The 21108-nt window shown below is 37.9% G+C and overlaps 1 protein-coding gene across 1 annotated transcript; it reads right to left on the bottom strand.

Moving 5' to 3' along the window:
* Nucleotides 1-19487: 19487 nt before the first annotated feature.
* LOC145054729 (6-phosphogluconate dehydrogenase family protein) lies at nucleotides 19488-20660 on the bottom strand. The gene has a single exon (XM_079002983.1). The coding sequence runs from the start codon at nucleotides 20640-20642 to the stop codon at nucleotides 19590-19592; it is 1053 nt and encodes a 350-aa protein (XP_078859109.1). The 5' UTR covers nucleotides 20643-20660; the 3' UTR covers nucleotides 19488-19589.
* Nucleotides 20661-21108: the final 448 nt, after the last annotated feature.

The following is a 21108-nucleotide window of genomic DNA, read 5'->3' on the forward strand; positions in this document are numbered from 1 at the left end:
AATAACCTAATCATGATATTGAGCCATCCACAATCATTTCCATGTAACAAATATTTTCTTCTTCTGTTATCTTAAAAAACGCTCGAGTGCAAAATTGATCTTTGCTAAATATGTCAAACGCCTTAATTCATCGTTTGACATTGATATCTGGCATGTGTTGTATATATTCGATAACTTTATCTATCATATCACATTCTTCCTTATTTTCTTGCCATCCTATATTATATATCGTCGATCTTTGTTTTTTTTTTTTGTTTTTTATTTTTGGGTTAGTGTCGATTAAACAGAGTCGAGTATGAAGTTGTTGAAAAATAAACACAGAATTCGACCTATACAGAATCATAGCAAAATTAAAACTGAATAGTGTAGTCATACCTTCAATTGGAATAAGATGGTGCCAAAATCGACCAAGAAGGAGCTGCAAAGAACCGATGAAGCGTGAATCGATCAACACAAATCGTATATTATGTATGTAGGGCTATTAAGAATAGTTTTTATCACTTACGTGTGACGATTGCATGAAAATCGAATGACTTCGTTTGAAAAACTCAGGACCTGCATGTAATGGGAATCGAATGGGGGGAAAAATAATGTCTCCACTTTTTTTTCTCGACCCACGCCCCTTTTCTTTTCTTTCATTTTCTCTCTTAAAAATAGGGAATTGTTTTGATGGAAAAAGGAATTGGTTTATTTGTCAATTCCTTAATTTTTGCATTAACCAAACAAGAGAAAGAGACTCAATTCTTTTTCTTTGGTTTTATTTCCCTGTACCAAACACCCTCTAAGAGTAACCTACAAGATAAATGTAATTCTTTGAGAATCGAATGAATTTCTCATTAATGAAAAGCCATATAAATACATATTATACAATCGGGAATTAAGGAAACCCTATACTAAATATGGTACATATACATTTAAAATGGGGTACAAATACATTTAAAATACAACAGAGATCCAATATATGTATATATATATATATATATATATATATATATATATATATATATATATATATATATATATATGGAATATATTTCATCTAATACTTCCCCACAGTCGTAACTGTAGTTGGTCAAATAGAGATGCTTGAATAACGTTAACATGGCAATCCCTTCATAAAAATGTCAGTAGTCAGCGAGAACATGTAGCACACGTAAAGCTCCCAAATGTACTTTCTTGCATACGAAATGGATGTCAATTTCAACATGTTTCGTGTGTTGGTGTTGCACCGGGTTTTGGTCAGGTAAACAGCTGAAATGTTGTCACAATAGATGATAGTGGATTGGTGTAAGGGAAGATGTAGCTCAATAAGAAGATTACGAAGCCATTTGGTTTCAGCCGGTTCATTTGCGACTCCTTTGTACTCGGCTTCGGCACTTGATCGGGAAATGGTAGGTTGTCGTTTAGATGACCATGAAACGAGATTATCACCGAGAAACATGCAATAACCGGATGTAGAACACCGAGAGTCTGGGCATCCCCCCAATCCGCGACCGAGTAAGCAATAAGATTGTTGGATTTGGAGGGTGAAATTTGGAGTCCGTGACTACTAGTTCCCTTGAGGTATTTTAGGATGCGCTTGAGAAAATTGAAGTGCGGATCTCGAGGGATGTGCATAAAAAGAAAAACTTGTTGAATAGCGTAGGTAATGTTGGGGTGGGTGAATGTCAAGTATTGCAAGTCCCTAACTAGACTACGGTGAAGAGAAGAATCAGGTAATAAGTTGTCGGAAGTGGAACTAAGCTTAAAGTTTGTATCAACAGGTGTGGCAGACGGTTTGTAGTCTTACATTTTAGCGCGAGTGAGGATATCATGTACGTACTGCTCTTGTGATAAAAACAATCCGCCATATTTATGGTGAACTTGATAGCGAGGAAGTGGTGAATAAGGCCGAGGTCGGACATCGCAAACTCCTAAGATAATAGATTAATGAAATAACATAGAGTTGTAGTGTTGATGCAGTCAAAATGATGTCGTCCACATAAAGAAGTAGATAGGCTATGTTGGTGTCATGTTGGACGACAAATAGAGATGTGTCACTATTGGTGCTTTTGAAACCGTGTTTTTGGATATAAGTGGAAAACCGATGATACCATGCCCGTGGGGCTTGTTTGAGTCCATATAGAGATGTTTGCAGGTGACAAATGTGTTTTTGTTTTTCTAAGTCCACAAATCCAGGAGGTTGAAACATATAAATAGTTTCTTGAAGATCCCCATGCATGAAAGCATTCTTGACATCTAGTTGATGGATTGGCCATGATCGTGAAACAGATAGACTTAAAATGATGCAGATCATGGTAGGTTTCATGACGGGACTAAAAGTTTCATCACAATCGACTCCAACTTGTTGACATTTACCATTAATTTCCAGTCTTGCTTTGTAACACGCAAGAGTCTTGTTTGCGTGAAATTTGTGCCGATATATCCACATGCAACGTATAACACGAGCATCGGGTGGCCGGGGCACAAGTTCACATGTATTGTTGTAAATTAAGGCCATGTATTCATCAGTCATGGCACAAGACCAGTTTGGATTACTTAGGACATGGTTGTGGGACTTAGGTAGGGGCACAATGGGCTTTGGTTTGCGGTCATGGTGTGTAGGTTAAAAGGGGTCTTGGGTTTGGATATAGTAGCTTGTAAGCGAGTGGTCATAGGATGTATGGGGTGGTGGGGGAGGGCTGGGTGGTGGTTTTCAGGTTTGACGAGAGTAAGTGAGGGAGTAGGTGATTGGGGTGGAAGAGGTGGGCTAGAAGGTAGTGTCGACGGTGGGACCGATTGGTGGTGATTGGGTGGAGGTGGTAGGGGCGGTGAGGCAGGGGTGGGGATGGTGGATGATAGTATGAGTTTCGTTGGTTGGAAAAGTAATGAGTTTGGGTCAGAGTCATGGAACGGGTAATTGGGGGGGGGGGGGGATTTTGGTTGATTTTGGCATAAGGGAAAGTAGATTCGTCAAAAGTGACGTGTCGGGAAAGTAGATTCGTCAAAATTTGGTGGTTGTCGAGGCCAACAAAATAAATACCCTAAATATTATACACTGAAATAGTGTATAGTGGTAAAGGGATCGTATCCACGAAGATTGGTTCAATTTAAATCTCTATGTAAATCTCTTTGTAAAATACTTGCAAAATAAAATTAAAAGTAAAAAGAGGGGGGTGTTTAATTCTTTTCAATTGTTTGACAAAATTAAAACTAGCTAGAATGAAAATATGACAAGTAAACAAGTAAAGATTGAATTAAATTCAATGAAGTTGAATTGGTTAATTTTGGGGTACACCTCATGGATGATATGATTGACTTATCATTAGACTTAATGGAATAACACTTGTGAATTGGTTTAACTTGGCTATAGCAATTCATAAGCACAAATTGCCTCAACTCTTCTTAGAAATTAAAATGGTTAGAGGAGCTCTTAACACATTTCCTTAATTGAAGTCACAAAATCAATGAAGCATAAAATCTTGTGAAAATCAATTAGCTTTAAGTTGTAAGAGTTACTAAGTCCAAAAGATAATCAAATTCTTACATTATCATTATGGAGGAAACATTTCCATGGTCTAAATGAAATGAAAACAAACATATAAACCATTTGTTGCTTACTAATTTGAAGGTCCATTACTTAACCAAGAAATTAGTCAACAAAAACAAGCATTCATTCATCCAAGCTCATGATCAAAGATAAATAAACACAACAAGATGTTTAACTAGAAAACATTTCCATAAACTTCAAACACAATGTAATGATAAGTCTTCAAATAAAATAATCATCCAAGGGTTAAACCCTAATCAACCAAATGAAAGCTTAGCCAAGCATGGCCAAAGTAAAAGAAAAGCAATATAGTTTAGTGGTATCAAACATTGTCTTAGATGCAAGATGGAAGGAAATTACACTATTCTTCCAAAAATTCTTCAAATCTTCCAAGGCCTTTTCAGAGAGAATATGGTGTATGTTCTTCAAGTGATATCCCCCAATAATGGCTCCAATCTCCAGCAAAAGGGAGCTGATTTTCGGATTAAAAAAGGTGCCAAAAGCCACCCACCAAACTTCCAAAAATAGAGTTAACAAGTCAAACCCGGAATCAGCTCAGCACAATTCACGCGGACCGCGTATGAGTCCACGTGGACCGCGTGGGTCACGCTGAATGTGAGACTTGGGCCATTTAACATGCATTCTAGCCTAATCTTCAATTCTTCAACTTCATCCCACAATCATAACTCTTTAGAGCCTATTTGTGCCATTCCAAAGCCTTCTAATGATTGACCCAATACTCCTTCAATTTTCTTGTAGCTCGATTCTGCGTCGCCTCATCATCATCCTTGCTCACAAATTAAGTCCAACTTGATTTCTTCTTTATGCAAGCACCAAGCCCAATCACACCACTCCAAATCCACAAGCAAACCGCAAGCCTCCATAAGTGCCGCACCCTTCTAAGACACCAATAACAAAAAGTCTTCGATAAATCCTGCAAATAAGCTCAAAAGACAGGAAAGCACCCGGTAAATGAGAAAAATAACAAAAAGAGAAAATATGCATGATGATTAACTAAAACGAGATGTTTTTAACTAAAAATAAACTACGGAAAGAAGTAATAAAATGAAGCTATCATGTCGGGATAGGATGACCTTGTCCGTAGAGAGGTCAAGACATCTGTAGCCACGATATTGAGATGGGTAACCAAGGAACACACACACGGTGGATCAAGGGATAATATATGTGGGCGAGTAGCATTGAGATTGGGGTAACAAGCACACCCAAATATGTGAAGGTGGTAGTAAGTAGGGTGTTTGAGATATAGGGCAGAGGTAGGGGTGCAGTTTTAAAGTAATTTTGTGGGTAAAATGTTGTGAAGATATGCCGCGGTATGAATGGCAGCGACCCAAAAGGAGGGTGTTAGGGATGAATGGGTAAGAAGAGATAGCATGAGCTCATTTAGGTAATGAATCATACGTTCGACAGTGTCATTTTGTTGGGAAGTGTGTGGGCATGAGAACCAGATATGAAGACTGATATTAGATGCAAAATTATGGAATTGGTGATTGTCAAATTCACCACCTTTATCAAACTGAAAGGTTTTGATGGTTGTATTAAACTGGGTGTGAACAAACTTGTGGAAGTATTTAATCTTTTCAAATGTTTCAGATTTGAATTTGAGGGGAAAACCCATATGTAGTGAGTAAAGTCATCAGTGATAATGAGGTAATATTTGAAACCGGTTTTACTTGAAATGGGAGATGTCCATACATCAACGTGAACAAGATCAAATGGTTTTAAGGTAATGGAGGTTGAGTCATTAAATGGTAAGCGTTTATGTGTGGCAATTTGACATGATCGACATACAAAAGATTTATTGGTTTTATTGCAAGGAATATTCTTATTGAAACTAAGAAAACCCATTACATGATGTCGTGGATGTCCTAGTCTAAAATGTCAAATGGACGAGCTAGAAGAAATAGTAAAAGATAAAGATGGAGCATGATCTTGGTTGGTGAAGGGGTAGAGATCACCAGAACTATTATACCTCGCCAGGAGCGTCCCAGTCTTGAGTTCCTTAATAGAAAAACCAAATGGGTCAAATTCAACTAAAACATAATTGTCACGACAAAATTTATGTACAGAAACAAGGTTTTTTTTTGACAACATTAGGCATGTGTAGGATATTTTTAAGTTGAATAGGTTTAGAGGGGTTGGATAATATGGTGTTTCCTGGTCCAAGAACTGGTACCTGATTAGCATTACCAACAAACACAAATTTAATGAATGACACACAAGGAGTTGAGATTTTACCTGCATCTGATGTGAGATGGGTGGTAGCACCCGCGTCCATGTACCACTCGTCATCATTGGGATTGAGAGTCATAGTGGAAAAGGTAACCTAAAGTTCATATGGTTTCAGAGGATTGAATTTTGTGATATTAGCTTGTGGCTGTCGATAGGATCCCTGAGATTGAGACAGACCAGCAGAAGAGATAGCCCAAGGAGCAGCCCAATCGCTTTGGGTTGGATACAGGTAAGGAGGCGGTGATGACCACCATGGAGCGGCCCAAAACGATGGTGTGTAGGCAGACCAAGGAGGTTCGATCCTTGTTGGATAGAGGTTTGGCCTCGATGGTTGTTTGGATGCAAGTTGGTCGATTGGCTAGGTTGCTGGTTGGTTGACCTATTTTGAGAGTCGGCTGGAGAGAGCCGTCGATTAGAGGGGAGCTGCTAGGATTTGCGGCCACGATTTGCAGCAGGTGGGTCGCGATGTTGTTCACGATTAGGAGGTGGTTTATGGTCGATGGTAGATGCAACTTCTGTTGGTGAGTGGGTGTTTCGAGAACGTTGTCGTTGGTATTCAAGCTGAAGCATGGAACAAGTCATATCCCATGAAGGTATAGTTTGGTTAATGTAAGCAACAACAAGATTGAACTCAGAAGGCAAGCCACAAACAAGTTGTAAGACTAGTCGATTTTCTGTCACAGGGCATTCCACATCTTCAAGCTGGCTGGCAAGATCCTTGAGACGTTGGCAATAGGCTTCAAGAGAAGTGGTGGCACGAAGAGTCAAGTTGTTGAATTCATATTCTAGGGCACTAGTGTGAGAACCTTTGTTATTAAGAAAGATTTTCTTCACTTTGTTCCATGCTTGACAGGAGGTGGAATATGATCATCAGAGAGAGTTCCATAGATCCATTAAAGGATTATAGCATTTATTTCTGACTAGGCTTTATCGTCCGGAAAAAATAGGCTTTGGAGGTGTTGTACCATCGATGTGGGTGGGGAATTTGTATCATCTGGAATGGAGTTTGAACAATCACACCCATGATGAATATATAACTTTAGTGCCATATAGGATACACACCTTGTTCTGGATGTTTGTAACCGTGTACACGAGGTAGATGGATTTAGAAAGGTTGGGTTATGACTTCTCAGGCATGGCGATCGAGAGAACTAGTATCGATCAGAAAGAAGATCTTCACAGTTGTGTCTATATTCACATTATCAAACAATATATTGTCTTAGTCATTCTTACAAAATAACATTGTCCACCACATCGACACAATAGATGTCCATCCACATATGAACATATCTCTCTTTCTCTCTTTCTCTCACACACATACACACACACACACACTCTCTCTCTCTCTCTCTCTCTTTATATATATATATATATATATACACACACACACATACATGATGTTTCCAATATTTGTTTTTAGAAAAAAAAATAGAGAGGTTCAATGACAACTCACTATGAAATGGCAAATGGTGTGGCTTAACGGTGGAGGTGACAACGTTCACTGCGCACAACCACAAACCAAATCAGCTTACCACATAATGCGGTGCGCCGACACCCCCGCTCTTAGAGTCTACAAGAACTACCTATCTCATCTCATCTCATCTCAAAGGCCCCTCTGATGGTTTCTCAAACCCACCACCAAATCTCAGTTATTACATTATTTATTGTATCATTTTGCTACAACATAATAAATTTCTCGCACCATCTTGGTGTAAAAACACAATACTAAATTTGGTGTTGTACTATCTTTTTACACCAAGATACTATCAAACTTTTATTTGATAAGTTTGGTCATTTATATTTTAGGATTAATACATTTTTTTTAAAATTTTCTATTGTATAGTTTTATTTTAAATGTGATAACTATGAGTTGTAAATTATGTTATGTATAATATTTGTAAAAAAATCTAATTAGTGTATAATCTTGTAAAAAGAAACTAATAATTTTTTTGGGTTAAAATAACCAAATAAAAGTAATAAAATTGGTCAATAAGATAATGAATAAAAGGGATGCTTTTTAACAATAGTTCTAAGTTGAAAAAGTATTTTTGATGTATAAAATTATATAACTACATAAAGTTAAAGCATTAATTTTGTTATTTTTAATATTATTTTGATGTAGAAAATTACATTATTAGTTGTAAATAGTATAGTATAAGCATTCTTGAGAGATGCTGTAACGACGTAAATTTTTCAACCAAAATTTTTATTTCAAACATAAACATCACGTGTCATATTTCCCAAAAATCTCAGTATCAACATTAATACAATTTATTTATCAAAGTTGTTTATCACATAAACCAAGATTCTCCAAAATATGTTTCCAAAGCGAGTGTGTGTACAATCAAGTCGAGGCCTTCCCGTGATCATCGGAAGTACCTGAAACACATAACACATAACACGGTAAGCACGAAGCTTAGTGAGTTCCCCAAAATACCATACACAGCTCATTAGCCACTCTAGGCCATAACTCAATAAGACCCTCTAGTCAATGTGTCTCAGTGGAACCCTCCGGTTCCAACTCAGTAAACTCATAGCAACGATATTCAGCAATAATCACAAAAGATAAAGGAGAATTTTACAATACACAGATAAACATATAAAACAGCTCAATCACATAAAGATACCACTCTTGGTAAGTATAGTGAGAAGACTCACCTCGTAAGCTAGCTAGTAAAATCGCGTGCTCGAAATCCTCGACCTAACCTCCGCCTATCACCAGGATAATATCGCTAATTAATATTCTCCTTACACTCAAATACACCATTTAATGATCTCTCTTACACTCTTAGCCTAGAAATAGGTAAAAGACTATTTTACCACTCCCTGACCTCCATTACTCATTTTTGACCAATCCTTAAAGTCAACAGAAGTCAAACTCTAGTCAACAGTCCAAATTGACCAGATTCGCCGAGTGCAATCATGTGACTCATCGAGTCCCATCGATTCTTGACACGCTCATGAAGGTCTAACTCGTCGAGTTAACCCCAAACTCGTCGAGCTCTCGCCTGATCCAGCTAATCGGGATAACCCTAAATTTACTCGTCGATTCGGCTCATCAACTCGGCGAGTCCGTTCAGACTCAACTTACATTCAAACGAATTTAAGGCATGACACTTTCCCAAACTCCAGATCCAAACTCTTTGGGCTCATTTATCTCATAAAGTTGTAGACTTTACGTCCATGCATGGCATTTTGGGCATGAAATGCGAAGAACACAATCTAAATGGGTTTTTCACTCATAATATCCATCAAGGCTGAATAAAGCAGGAACCTTTAGATGCTAGGGACCTCCTAAGGTCCAGATCTGGAGTTTAAGCCTCCTCAAGAACCCCAAATCCTCCAAGTCCCAAAATATAAGGGAAAGAAGCCGTAATCTTCAAAATGAGAGATCTACACAAATAAAAAAGAAAGGTTCGAACTTGATACCTCTAACAGAAGCTCTTGGACGTATAAGCAGCATATCTAACAGCCTCTTCACAATCCTTGCTTGGAATCCTCTTTTCCTCTACCAAAATGCACCCACAAATCTCAAGTAAGGCTCAAAACTCTCTCAAAAGCTCAATGGGGGCGATTAGGTTTTCTTCTCAGTGAGGAGTGGCCGCAAATAAGGCTATAAGTGCCTTTAAATAGGCCCCAAACCCAGGGATCTGGGGTTTCCACTCACAACGCCTACTCGGCGAGTCTACTCTCAGACTCGTCGAGCAGATCACTAAACTCACGTGGCCACACCCGCTTCTACTCGGCGAGTTATAGCGCGAACTCGTCGAGTAGATCAATGAACCTAAAAAAAATACATAATTAAAATAATATACCTGGGAATCCGGATGTTATAGATGCTTCAAGAATGTTCATACTACCATCGATCTCTTACACTTATTAAGAGTGTGGTTGGACATAAAAATTAACATATTTATTTTGATTGTATTAGTCCATTTCCATAAATCCCATTAGACTATAAGGCATGGTTTGACCACTTCAAACCACCGTGACTTCCACATCATCACCACATACCATCATTTAACTAGATGAATGGTGTGTCAAGAACCTTCAAACAACATATAGAGAACATGAGAGAAGGGAGAAAGGGGACACACTCAACCAATGTACCCTATCTAGCTCAGTATGAGCTAGTGTTGTTGTGGTGTGCTCGAGCCACCCCGAACTCCACATCAGCTACTGAATCCCTTCATGAATACATACGATATAACCTTAGGATGGTAGGACTTCCCATCCTAATATCACATTAGTTTTTTTCTATGATCTTATTTGTATTCTTTTCATATACTTAAACATAAGAAAAAATCATTTCACATTTTTGTCTTTCACATCCCATACAATTTTTTACATATCTAAATCACATAAATACTTAAAACTAATTAAAAATAAATATATTTAAAATCTTAATACATTATCAAAAACCCTAACACGAAAATTAAAATAAAAACAAAAGTGATAAAACTCCCAATCCAAACATGCTACAATTTTTTGCTTCCGAGCGACACTCGTATTCAACATCGATCAAACCAAAATCCAAATGGTCATGCAGTTGAAAAAAAATGTATATCTTTATCGATTTTCGTTTTTTCTTCATCATTTGGAACTCCTGTTCAAAGATTTGTAGCTTCTTTTGCATTCTAGTTTTATGATACGCAAGTTGTACGCTCGCTATCTTTTTCTGTCCTCCACTTCTTCTTTGTTTGTATTCCTAAGTTCAACTACTTTCATAAATGAATGTCTTCATTTGATCACGTTGTGATTCCGGGGATGACGATAGCGTTTTCTTCTCTTTTTGTTTCGTTGGGCCTTCGAAGTTCTTGAATATGAAAGTCCTCACCTTCTATATTACATTTAGATGTAAATTGGGCTTCCGGAAAGGTAGTGTACATGTTCGACTAAGATGTTGTCATTGTTTTGGATGGCTAACCGTATCATGTGGTGTGTGCCCTGCAACCATCCCGAGCTCTTCCATTGAAAACCGAAGTTCCTGAAACATAAAGTGAAAACCTTAAGCATGAAACTTAGTGAATTCTCCAAGATACCACATACCACACATACATAAATCACATATTGGTCTCCCGCCCTTCATCGGGCCTCGCCCGGTCTCGAGTCCCACTCGGCCTCGGGCCCCGCCTGACATCTAGCCCCGCTCGGATTACAAATCTGGTATTCTCAGGCCTCGCCTATCACTGGGCCTGCCCACTAAACACATAAAAAAATATCACATAATTATGCTATCACATAAGATGATCATAAACACTAGCATATGTTCCGGTCAACGGGCCTCGCCGTCATCGAGCCCCACCCGATACACACATTACCATCTAACCATATAAAGATATAGACATATAACCATAATGACTCATGCAGTAATCACCAAGACGACAGCATAACATACAGTCATCGGGCCTCGCCTGGTAATCATATCATCATCTAACATCCTAACATAAAATCATATGTCATAAGTCACGCCTTCGGCCCACAAAACTCAGTGGGGAGACTCACCTTGCACTGCTGAAGTCCCGCAGATATATCTCTGGCTGCTGGCTGACAGATCCCCGAACTGTCAACGCCAAAACAACACCAAATTAACAATTAGGTTCCAATACATAACCATAAATCCATACTTGGGGTAAAAAGACCATTTTACCCCTAACCTAGCTTGGTCCAAGCCCAAGGCCCAACCTTACACTTTGAAGGCCCAAAAGCCAAATAATTAACCAAGGCCCAAATATGACCCAATCTGCCAAATTGGGCCCAAACCCTTACATGGGCGTTACCCTGAATCCCATCCAAAAGTCCTAGTCCATATACTTGTTCTCAGATGGCCCAATCAAGAACCCAAACACCTAAGCTCAAAAGTATCATCCCTATTTTCACGGCCAGAAAAGACCGATTTTGTTTATGCTTTATTTAAAAATCACATTATACTTTTAAAGAAATATGTTGCGGAATTTGTTCCAAAAAATATGATAAAGAATTTATCAAAGCATTTCTGAAGAAATTTATTTTTATTATATTAAAAAAAAACTTCGGGATGTCACTGTGAATACAGATCAGAAGCATAAATAGAAACAACATGTGCCTTACAACATCTATTTATTCTAGTGGCATATAATCTATTATTGATCTCTCATTAGACCATCACTCATGTGCTCTCTCGCCACTACCTGTATGTAACAAACTGAGTGGGTCAGGCTTGGGTGCCTGGTGAGCACATAGGGTTTTCAACCCACAATATATATATATATATATATATATATATATATATATATATATATATATTGTTTATAAGTTCATAATAATGATAATAAACTTAAACATAAACTATACTTAAAGTAGGGTGAACATAACTCACTTACCGGGAGGTTTGGCTAAGAACCGGGCTTTGCGAGGGCAGAAATTCCGAGCTGAAAGCTCTTCTTCTCGGAGCCTTCTGGCACTCAGGGACTCACCTCTTAGCACTTGGGAAGTACTAGAGGTTGGGGGAGGTTTAGAGAGAAGCTAGAGAGAGAGAGAGGGAGAGAGAGAGAGAGAGAGAGAGAGAGAGAGAATGGTTAAGGTGTGAGGAAAATGAGTGAGCCTAGCATGGTATTTATAGGCTGAAAATGGCTCAACTCGGCGAGTTCTAAGCCTCCAAATCGTCGAGTTGGGTGCCAGGTGTCACCATCTGGTGGCAAGGCGTGGGGAGGAAGCAATGGCTCTGATCGCGCCACGTCACCCACTTCACATTAGCCCATCCCGACTTCTAAATTCCATAACTTTCACATATGAGCTCCGTTTTCGACGTTCTTTATATCCACGTGTAGGTATTGATAAGATATACAACTCTCCTTTTGACTCCATTGGCTAATTCTCGATCGATTTCAAATTTAACAGTATGAGAAGATTACAGTGTTTAACGACCGTGTAAAATTCATAACTTCTACATACGGACTCCGTTTTGGATTGTCTTTTTTATCGTTGAGCTCCTATTAATGAGATCTTCAATTCTTATTTAGGTTGTGTTGGCTAAAAATCAATCGATCTAAAATTCGAATTCTGGGTTGTGCACTGCTATGCTAAATCTTAGGAAAATCATAACTTCCTCATACGAAGTCAAATTTGGACGTTCTTTTTATGCACGTTCTCGGTTTAACATATACTATGACTTTCGTTTAGATCGCTAAGGCTAAAACATAATTTATCAACAATTCACTTTTTATGTTACACGGTGCTGTGCCGGTTTAGCCGTAAAACTTCGACAAGTCTTAACTTCTTCATTATAACTCGGATTTTGGTGTTCTTTATATCTCCGGAATCCTTGTCACGACCACTCCAACTTTCTTCATAGATATTGAGTTTATCTCTTATTTTATTTTGAACGCTTATTTTCATTCTTAATTTATTATACCTTATAAATGAGTATAATGCACATAAAATAACATAATTCACATAATTTTCAAGTAATTCCTCTTTATTACTTTAAATTAGGTTACAATTGTTAACCCTAATTATTACATCATCATACTAATGCTTAGCCTAGAAACCCGGGCGTTACAAAAAGAAGGGCCCAACTCGAAGCCCAAACAGGATTAGGGTTTTCACATAAAGGTTAAGTAACAACACTTAACCCATTAAGAAATTAATACATTAAGTTCAACACTCCACAAGGTCAATCATACAACGTGGTCGGGCATAATTCATAACTCCAATCCAACGGTCCAAAACGCGGGTCTTGGCAAGTCCCAAACTAAAGTCTCCAAGATTAGGGTTTTCTAAACCCTAATTAGGGTTTCCAACCCAAACATATGCCAACTAGGTCCAAGGTTAAGTTTTTAGATTAATTTGGGTTTCACTAGGTCGGGCACCACCCACTGCCACCTCGGGCGGTGGTGCCCTGCAACCATCTCAAGCTCTTCCACTGAAAACTGAAGTTCGTGAAACATAAACTGAAAACCATAAGCACGAAGCTTAGTGAGTTCCCTAAGATACCACATACCACACATATATAAATCACATATTGGGCCCCCACCCTCCATCGGGCCTCGCCTGGTCTCGAGTCCCACTCGGCTTTGGGCCCCGCTCGGATTACAGATTTGTTATTCTCAGGCCTCACCTATCACTGGACCTCGCCCACTAAACACATACAAAAAATCACATAATTATGCTATCACATAAGATGATCATAAACACTAGCATATGTTCCAGTCATCGGGCCTCGTCCATCATTGATCCCCGCCCGATACACACATTACCATCTAACCATATAATCATATAGACATATAACCATAATGACTCATGCAATAATCACAAAGACTACATCATACCATACAGTCATCGGGCCCCGCCCGACATCGGGCCTCGTCGGGTAATCATATCATCATCTAACATCCTAACATAAAATCATGGGTCGGAATTGGTGCCTTCGACCCGCTAAACTAAATGGGGAGACTCACCTCGCACTGTTGAAGTCCCACAGATATATCTGTGGCTGCTGGCTGACAGATCCCCGAACTGTCATCGCCAAAACAGCACCCAATTAACAATTGGGTTCCAATACATAACCATAAATGCATACTTGGTGTAAAAAGAACATTTTACCCCTAACCTAGCTTGGTCTAAGCCCAAGGCCCAAAAGCCAAATAATCAACCAATGCCTAATTATGGCCCAATTTTCCAAATTGGGCCCAAACCCCTTACATGGACCTTACCATACACTTGTTCTCAGATGGCCCAATCAAGAACCCAAACACCTAAGCCTAAAAGAAGGGCCCAACTCGAAGCCCAAACATGATTAGGGTTTTCACATAAAATGACGATTAAGGTTAAGTAAGAACACTTAAACCATTAAGGACTTAATCCATTAAGTTCATCACTCTACAAGATCAATCATACAACGTGGTTAGGCATAATTCATAACTCCAATCCAACGTTCCAAAACGCGGGTCCCGGTAAGTCCCAAACTAAAGTCTCCAAGATTAGGGTTTTCTAAACCCTAATTAGGGTTTCCAACCTAAACACATGCCCACTAGGTCCAAGGTTAAGTTTTTAGATTAATTTGGGTTTCACTAGGTCGGGCACCACCTGCTGCCACCTTGGGCGGTGGTGGTCGACGGCGGTCCACGACTGTAGCCACACGCACACGACGGCTGCTTAATAGATAATTCCAATAACAAAACACATATATAAGTTTTCATCAATCACATGCACACCAAAACACACACACAACCCCCCCCCCCCCCCCCCACACACACACACACACGGTAGCTGGTGGCTGCAAAAGAAAGCAATTTAGCGGCAGCCACCATGGTTGGCTGCCATTAGGGTTCCCCTCGCCCTCCGGCCTCTAAACACCCACCTCAGCCACTTCGAGTGGTAGACAACAACCGGAGCATAGAAAAAGGTAGCCACTCGGAGCTGCGGTGGCGACGGACATGGCTGGGGCGTAGCATCGACGAAACGGAGAAGAGGGTTGTGACCGCGAACGACAGTAGCAGCAGCAACAACATAATGGATGTCTGCCCGTGGTCCTCGTTGTAGTCGGCAACGGGGCAACGATGGTGTTGGATGACGGCTCACAACGGCGGCAAGGGCGTCGGATGAGAACAGCGGTCGCTCGGAGGCTTTGGCTGATCGGAAAAACGTGAAAGAATGGTGGTGGCGGCTGGAGAGTCACGAATGGCGGCTGGTAAAAGAGTAGGGTTAGGGTTAACATGTATCGAGTAGGAATGAAGATAAGAAGGGGACGGGTTAAGCCTTGACACCAAATCAAACTTTAACACCCAAAACATGCTTTTGGTCCCTCCTCTCCAAATTATTTTAAAAATAAATCCATAAATTATCATTCAGCCACCAACTTCCAAAATCCTTTCAATTTCAGCCCAAATTTTACAAAACAAGTCCAAATGATTTTCCTTTGCCGCATGCTCAATTATTCTTTACACCACAAACCCCGAAAGCACCCTATAGTCCTCCAAGACAATTTATAATGCCAATTACACTGATCCTCACCAAAACCCTTTAATTAAATTTCATTTATCAGAATAAAATAATACTTAATATATATATATATATATATATATATATATATATATATATATATATATATATATATATATATATATATATATTAAAACGCATGGATAGTTTTAAGAGGAACATTTTTCAATTCATAGTTTTGCTAGTTTATTTTTATTGCTTTAGATTGCCATAAAACTCACTTTTACTTCTTTACATTATTGGCACTAAAGTTTGATGATTCTTAATACTAATGCCCCTAAACTTTGACAATTTATTTATTTATTTATAATTTTGCCACAAAACTTTCACTTTTGCTTCTTTACGCTCTTGGCACTAAAGTTTGATGATTCTTTACACTAACGCCCCAAAACTTTGACAATTTACATTGTTTGAACTGTAACCTTTTTCATTATGACTTTTCTGTTATATTTTTTATATTTTTCCCAAAAGTGCTTAGAAATTTTTGACATTCAGATTTTTACCACATGTTTTATAAAAAATTATTAAATTCATCATATTTCTCTATTCTTTGTCATTTTCGTCTACCATATTCTTTTGCCCTTTATTTATTTATTTTTTTCCAAAAAGTATTCATTTGTGACTTTTTCTCATATGTTTTTTACATTTTCTCAAATGTACTCTGATTATTTAATTCATTTACCATTTTTAGCTTCCATTTTCCAACATTCTTCTATTTTGATGTTTTTTTCCATATTCAATTACCAACCTGAACTTTTTAACATTCAGACTTCCACCACATGTTTTCAAGTTGCTAAATTCAACCCCGTGTCCTTTATTCTTTGTCATTTTCGTCTACCATATTCTTCTATCTTTTTTTTTCTAAAAAGAATGACGAGTGCAACACGTTGCACTAGCCTTTTCCTAGTTATAATTGTGTTGCATAGGAAATCGAGTATATTGGTATTCATATTTTGGCGTTTTGGGTATTATAGGAATTATTAGGTTTGTAGGATGGAATTTAGGGCCCGTTTGATTTCCTTTCTAACTGGATCCAAAGTAAGGACCCCGTCCTCAGTCCAAAATAGCTTGTTTGTTTTTCCCTTCTCCAACCTTGGACTCGATCCAAATGAAGGACCCAGTCCCTAATTTTGTGATGATTCGGTCCTTCATTGAAACTATGATGACCGGGTCTATCTCTTTTATGCTCTTTGTCGTTTCCCTTGACATATCGCTCTTCCCTTACATATCGCTCAAGAACCCTTCTGTCACGTGGTTTCAACTCTCTCCCAAATCGGTTCGCCTCATCAATTTCAACTTACAGGCGTCTCTTCTTCGTTCAAGGTAGCATTTTATCTGCCCTATTATTCGATTTTGATTGTCTGATCATGTTTCATATACGTGAGTAAAGGAATATGGGATCAAGAAATCCTAGCATTAAGAGATCATTATCAAGCAAAGCATTAAAGCTGGTCTAGATTGGTTGATTAAGGAACCTGTTTAGCTGTCGGTTTATCTACTTGGGGTTTAAAGGATGGAACAATTTTGATGATCTATAATAATGAAGACGAATTGTTGGGCATGTTCTCCACAGACAAGAAAAATTGACTACACTGATGATTTAATAGATCTTAATAATGTTTTATTAGCTTGTGTTATGTGAATGATTATTGTGTATTGCTTATAAATATAAAATTTTGATTGCTTTTAAATGATTATGGTTTTCATTTTCAGAGGTTTTAACTTGCGCCATAATATTGTTCATTATTTACAGTTTTGTTTCAATTGTATGATTACATTAGTATTTTGAAGTATTGAAATTTGATAGTAAAATTTTAACTAAGAAAAGTCAATACGGTTGGCGGTTCAATGCATAGCTTTGTTTCTAAGATAAATGATAAGGTGTATTTTGATGTTTTTATTATTACATTCCACTTTTATTTTTAATTTTGTATTTATGGTTACAATTCTCAAATAAATGAAACTATATCGCTATTAATACTGGTTATGGAGTTTGATGTTAATTCCAATATGCATTGTGTTTTAGATGCTACAAGGGTAACATAGTCATTTTGCATAATCAGTTAGATGCAAAAATCAAACAGCAAATTTCAGTCAAAGGTAACTCAGTCAGAACTTCCAACTAAGCCAGCTCTAACTCAATTAGCGACTATCAAACGACCCCTTAGTAATTCTTCCGAACCCGACTTTTTTCTAAAGGTTGAACTCATTTTTTTATTATTATTATTTCTAATTTACCATGCTTAGAATCCATTTAAAATGAAATTGGTTTAGTTTGTGTGATTTTTAAAGAGGTAAAGATATATAATATATCTATTTTAATAAATAAAGATCTTTTTGTTACATGTCACATTTTCATTCATTTTAGCACATGTTATTTTATGGTTATTTTAAATTAATTTTTATTCCACATATCCTTTTTTTTTCATTTTATTAAATTCCAAATACTATTTAAATGTAACAATAAATACATATCAATTTCATTAATAGATTTCCTTGTAATTTCAAAATTACTAAATTAAAACCTCATAAGTTTCTTTTATTTATTTATCTAAATTATTTGTTTAAATTTAAAAGAGAAAAAAACACTTTAATTTTAATAATTCAATATTTTTCTCATTTTTCTTACAAATTCAAACTTCTCAAATGTTTAGAATTCATATTTATTTTTTATTTTAAATAAACTTATATAATACATGGATGTTATGCATAGTTTAGCTAAAAAAGAGAAGGAAAAACAACTTTAGGGCAACAAGAAGGAAGGAGCAATGGCTCCATTACCCAATTTGGCTGGTACCGAAACGTAGCGCCACCATGTCAAACCTGAAGCCCATTCCATACGCCCTTAGGTACTTTTATAAATCCTAACTACCTAAAATGTCTGGTGACATTAAGATCACCAACAACATGATCAATAAAGTATAATGTCCAACATAGCCAACTCATTTGTCTATCCACACTTACATAAATCACATATAATTACAATCCTATCAATGTCCTACAATATTCTTACTTCCATTACAAGGCAATCATCTTCCCAATTTGACCAAAAGAGCCTTAACAATATCATGAGTTGACGGATAAGTGTCTATCAACAAATGTTGAGGTTTCAAGTCCCGTTTGAGACGAAAGGTGTAGATTAAGAGTAGGGTTAGTGGATGTTTGTAATACATTAAAAAAAACTGACCAAATGATATAACCAAGTTTCATGGCTTGTTGAGAGAATTCAAGAAAGTCAACATCCCACTCTTGAATTAGAAAATTAGGCATTTGGATAAGAGTTTTAAAAGTGATTATATGATACCGGATATACTTGAGAGAATAACAATCTTGATCCCATAGCAAGAAAGAAATGCTTACCATTAGAAGGAGCAAACAGGAACCATAAAATGAGGGCGATTGTACATGCTTGATAATCACTTTTGATGGTGTTAAGTATTTAACAAAGTCTAATTATTTAAAAGACAAGGGTAAAATAAGGGCATATAAGCACATAATCAATTTCAAAATCGCACCTCCAACCACCCCAAAATACCAAAAGTACCAAGAAATGTCAACTTCTTGTCAAGTGGTGCTTCTAAAATTTGACCTAAAAATGTCATCTTGTCTCCTAAATTCAATCAAATCAGGATGACATACAACATTCACTACTTCATTCCTTTTGATCAAACAAAACCAACGATCAAAGTACACCAAAAAACTCAATAAAAAAAAAAAAAACTACAAATTCTACCAATTTGATGATGCATTTCTAATAAAAATGGATTATCATTCAAGATTATGGAGATACACAACACATGATTATTGTAAATATGAGAGCTTTACCGATTCAAGAATAAGATTTGAGGCTGGAATTGTTGAGCCTTTCAAGAGATAAAATAAGAGCTTGGGTGCCCAAATCACCTTCACCATGAGCCTGAAGAGACACATAAAGCTGTTGAGCAAGTGCTAAACCAGGCAAAGCAATACCCATGTTTTGACACTCTCTTAAACAAATCCCTAAATCTTTAACGAAATGATTCACGTAAAACCCAGCTTCGAAATCCCTTTTCAAGATCCGTTGACCATACAAATCTAGGGATTTTGACCCAGCTGCACCTGTAGAAATTGCATCCAGATAAAGGGGTAGATCAAGTCCAGCTTTGTGTGCATAGATCATACCCTCGATTAATCCAACCATTGTTGAAGCGATCGTGATTTGATTCGCTAATTTTGCGAATTGCCCTTTTCCTGGACCACCCATGTAATTAACTTTCCCCAAAAGGGTGAAAATCGGATTTAGACGTTTCACGGTAGATTCATCGCCTCCGGCGAAAATTGATAGCGCGGCGTTACGAGCACCACGATCGCCGCCGGATACAGGAGCGTCAATGGAGAAACATGATTTCTCGGCGGCGGAATTGGAGATCTCGATGGCGAGGGAGGGTTCAGAAGTGGTCATGTCGACGAGGATTCCTTTAGGAGAGAGACCAGCAAGGGCGCCGGAGGTTGGGTGAAGGAGGACATGGCGGACGTCGGAGGGGTAGCCTACGATGGAGAAAACGACGTCGGATTGGGAAGCGACAGCGTGAGGTGATGAAGCCCAATTAGCACCGATGTCGAGGAGGGGTTGAGCTTTGGACTGAGTACGGGTGAAGATGGTGAGAGTATAGCCGGCTTTGATTAGGTGAGAGCACATAGATTGGCCCATGACGCCGGTGCCAATCCATCCGAGACGGGTGTTTGAAGGACTGATGGGTTGGACGGCAGTGGCCATGGTGCGGTGTAGACCGGCGGCGATGGAGTTGCTGATGATAGAGGAGTGGAAGTGGTAGATTGAATGGAGGAGTGACTTCATTCTTCTCATTGTCTTCTTATCCAATGATACCGCAAATTTTGTCATATTACCTCCCTTACCTTAACAATCTCTCATTTTTTTTTTTTCTATCATAATTTTTAGAATTGTTAAATTTTTTGGCAATGTTTCTATATAGCAAGGGGTTTATTCTTCTGATTGTCTATTTTTTCCCCTATAGCAAAGGGTTAGACATTGTTGCTTAGCTGTAGAAGTCTAATTTAGAAGACTATAAGAGAATCTAGTTTCTTTGTATGATAATGAAGGTAGCAATGCTTTCATATATAGAAGATGCAAAGGAAACATATATAACCTAATATTTGCAAAGCCAACACGCAATGCCAATGCTCATGTAACCTAAAATCATAAGGCAAGAATGACTAGCATGAAAACCAAGTATCAATTTATTTGGTTTGTGTAAAAATTAGTACTTTTAGTCTTGATCAATGATCATCATTTTCATATTGCATAAAGACCTTATGTGTTCAAACCGTAAAGTATTTATGTTTGCATC

This window comes from Lactuca serriola, chromosome 5 (genome assembly GCF_051521515.1).
Source record: "Lactuca serriola cultivar US96UC23 chromosome 5, Lser_US96UC23_V15, whole genome shotgun sequence".
In the NCBI taxonomy this organism is placed as follows: domain Eukaryota; kingdom Viridiplantae; phylum Streptophyta; class Magnoliopsida; order Asterales; family Asteraceae; genus Lactuca; species Lactuca serriola.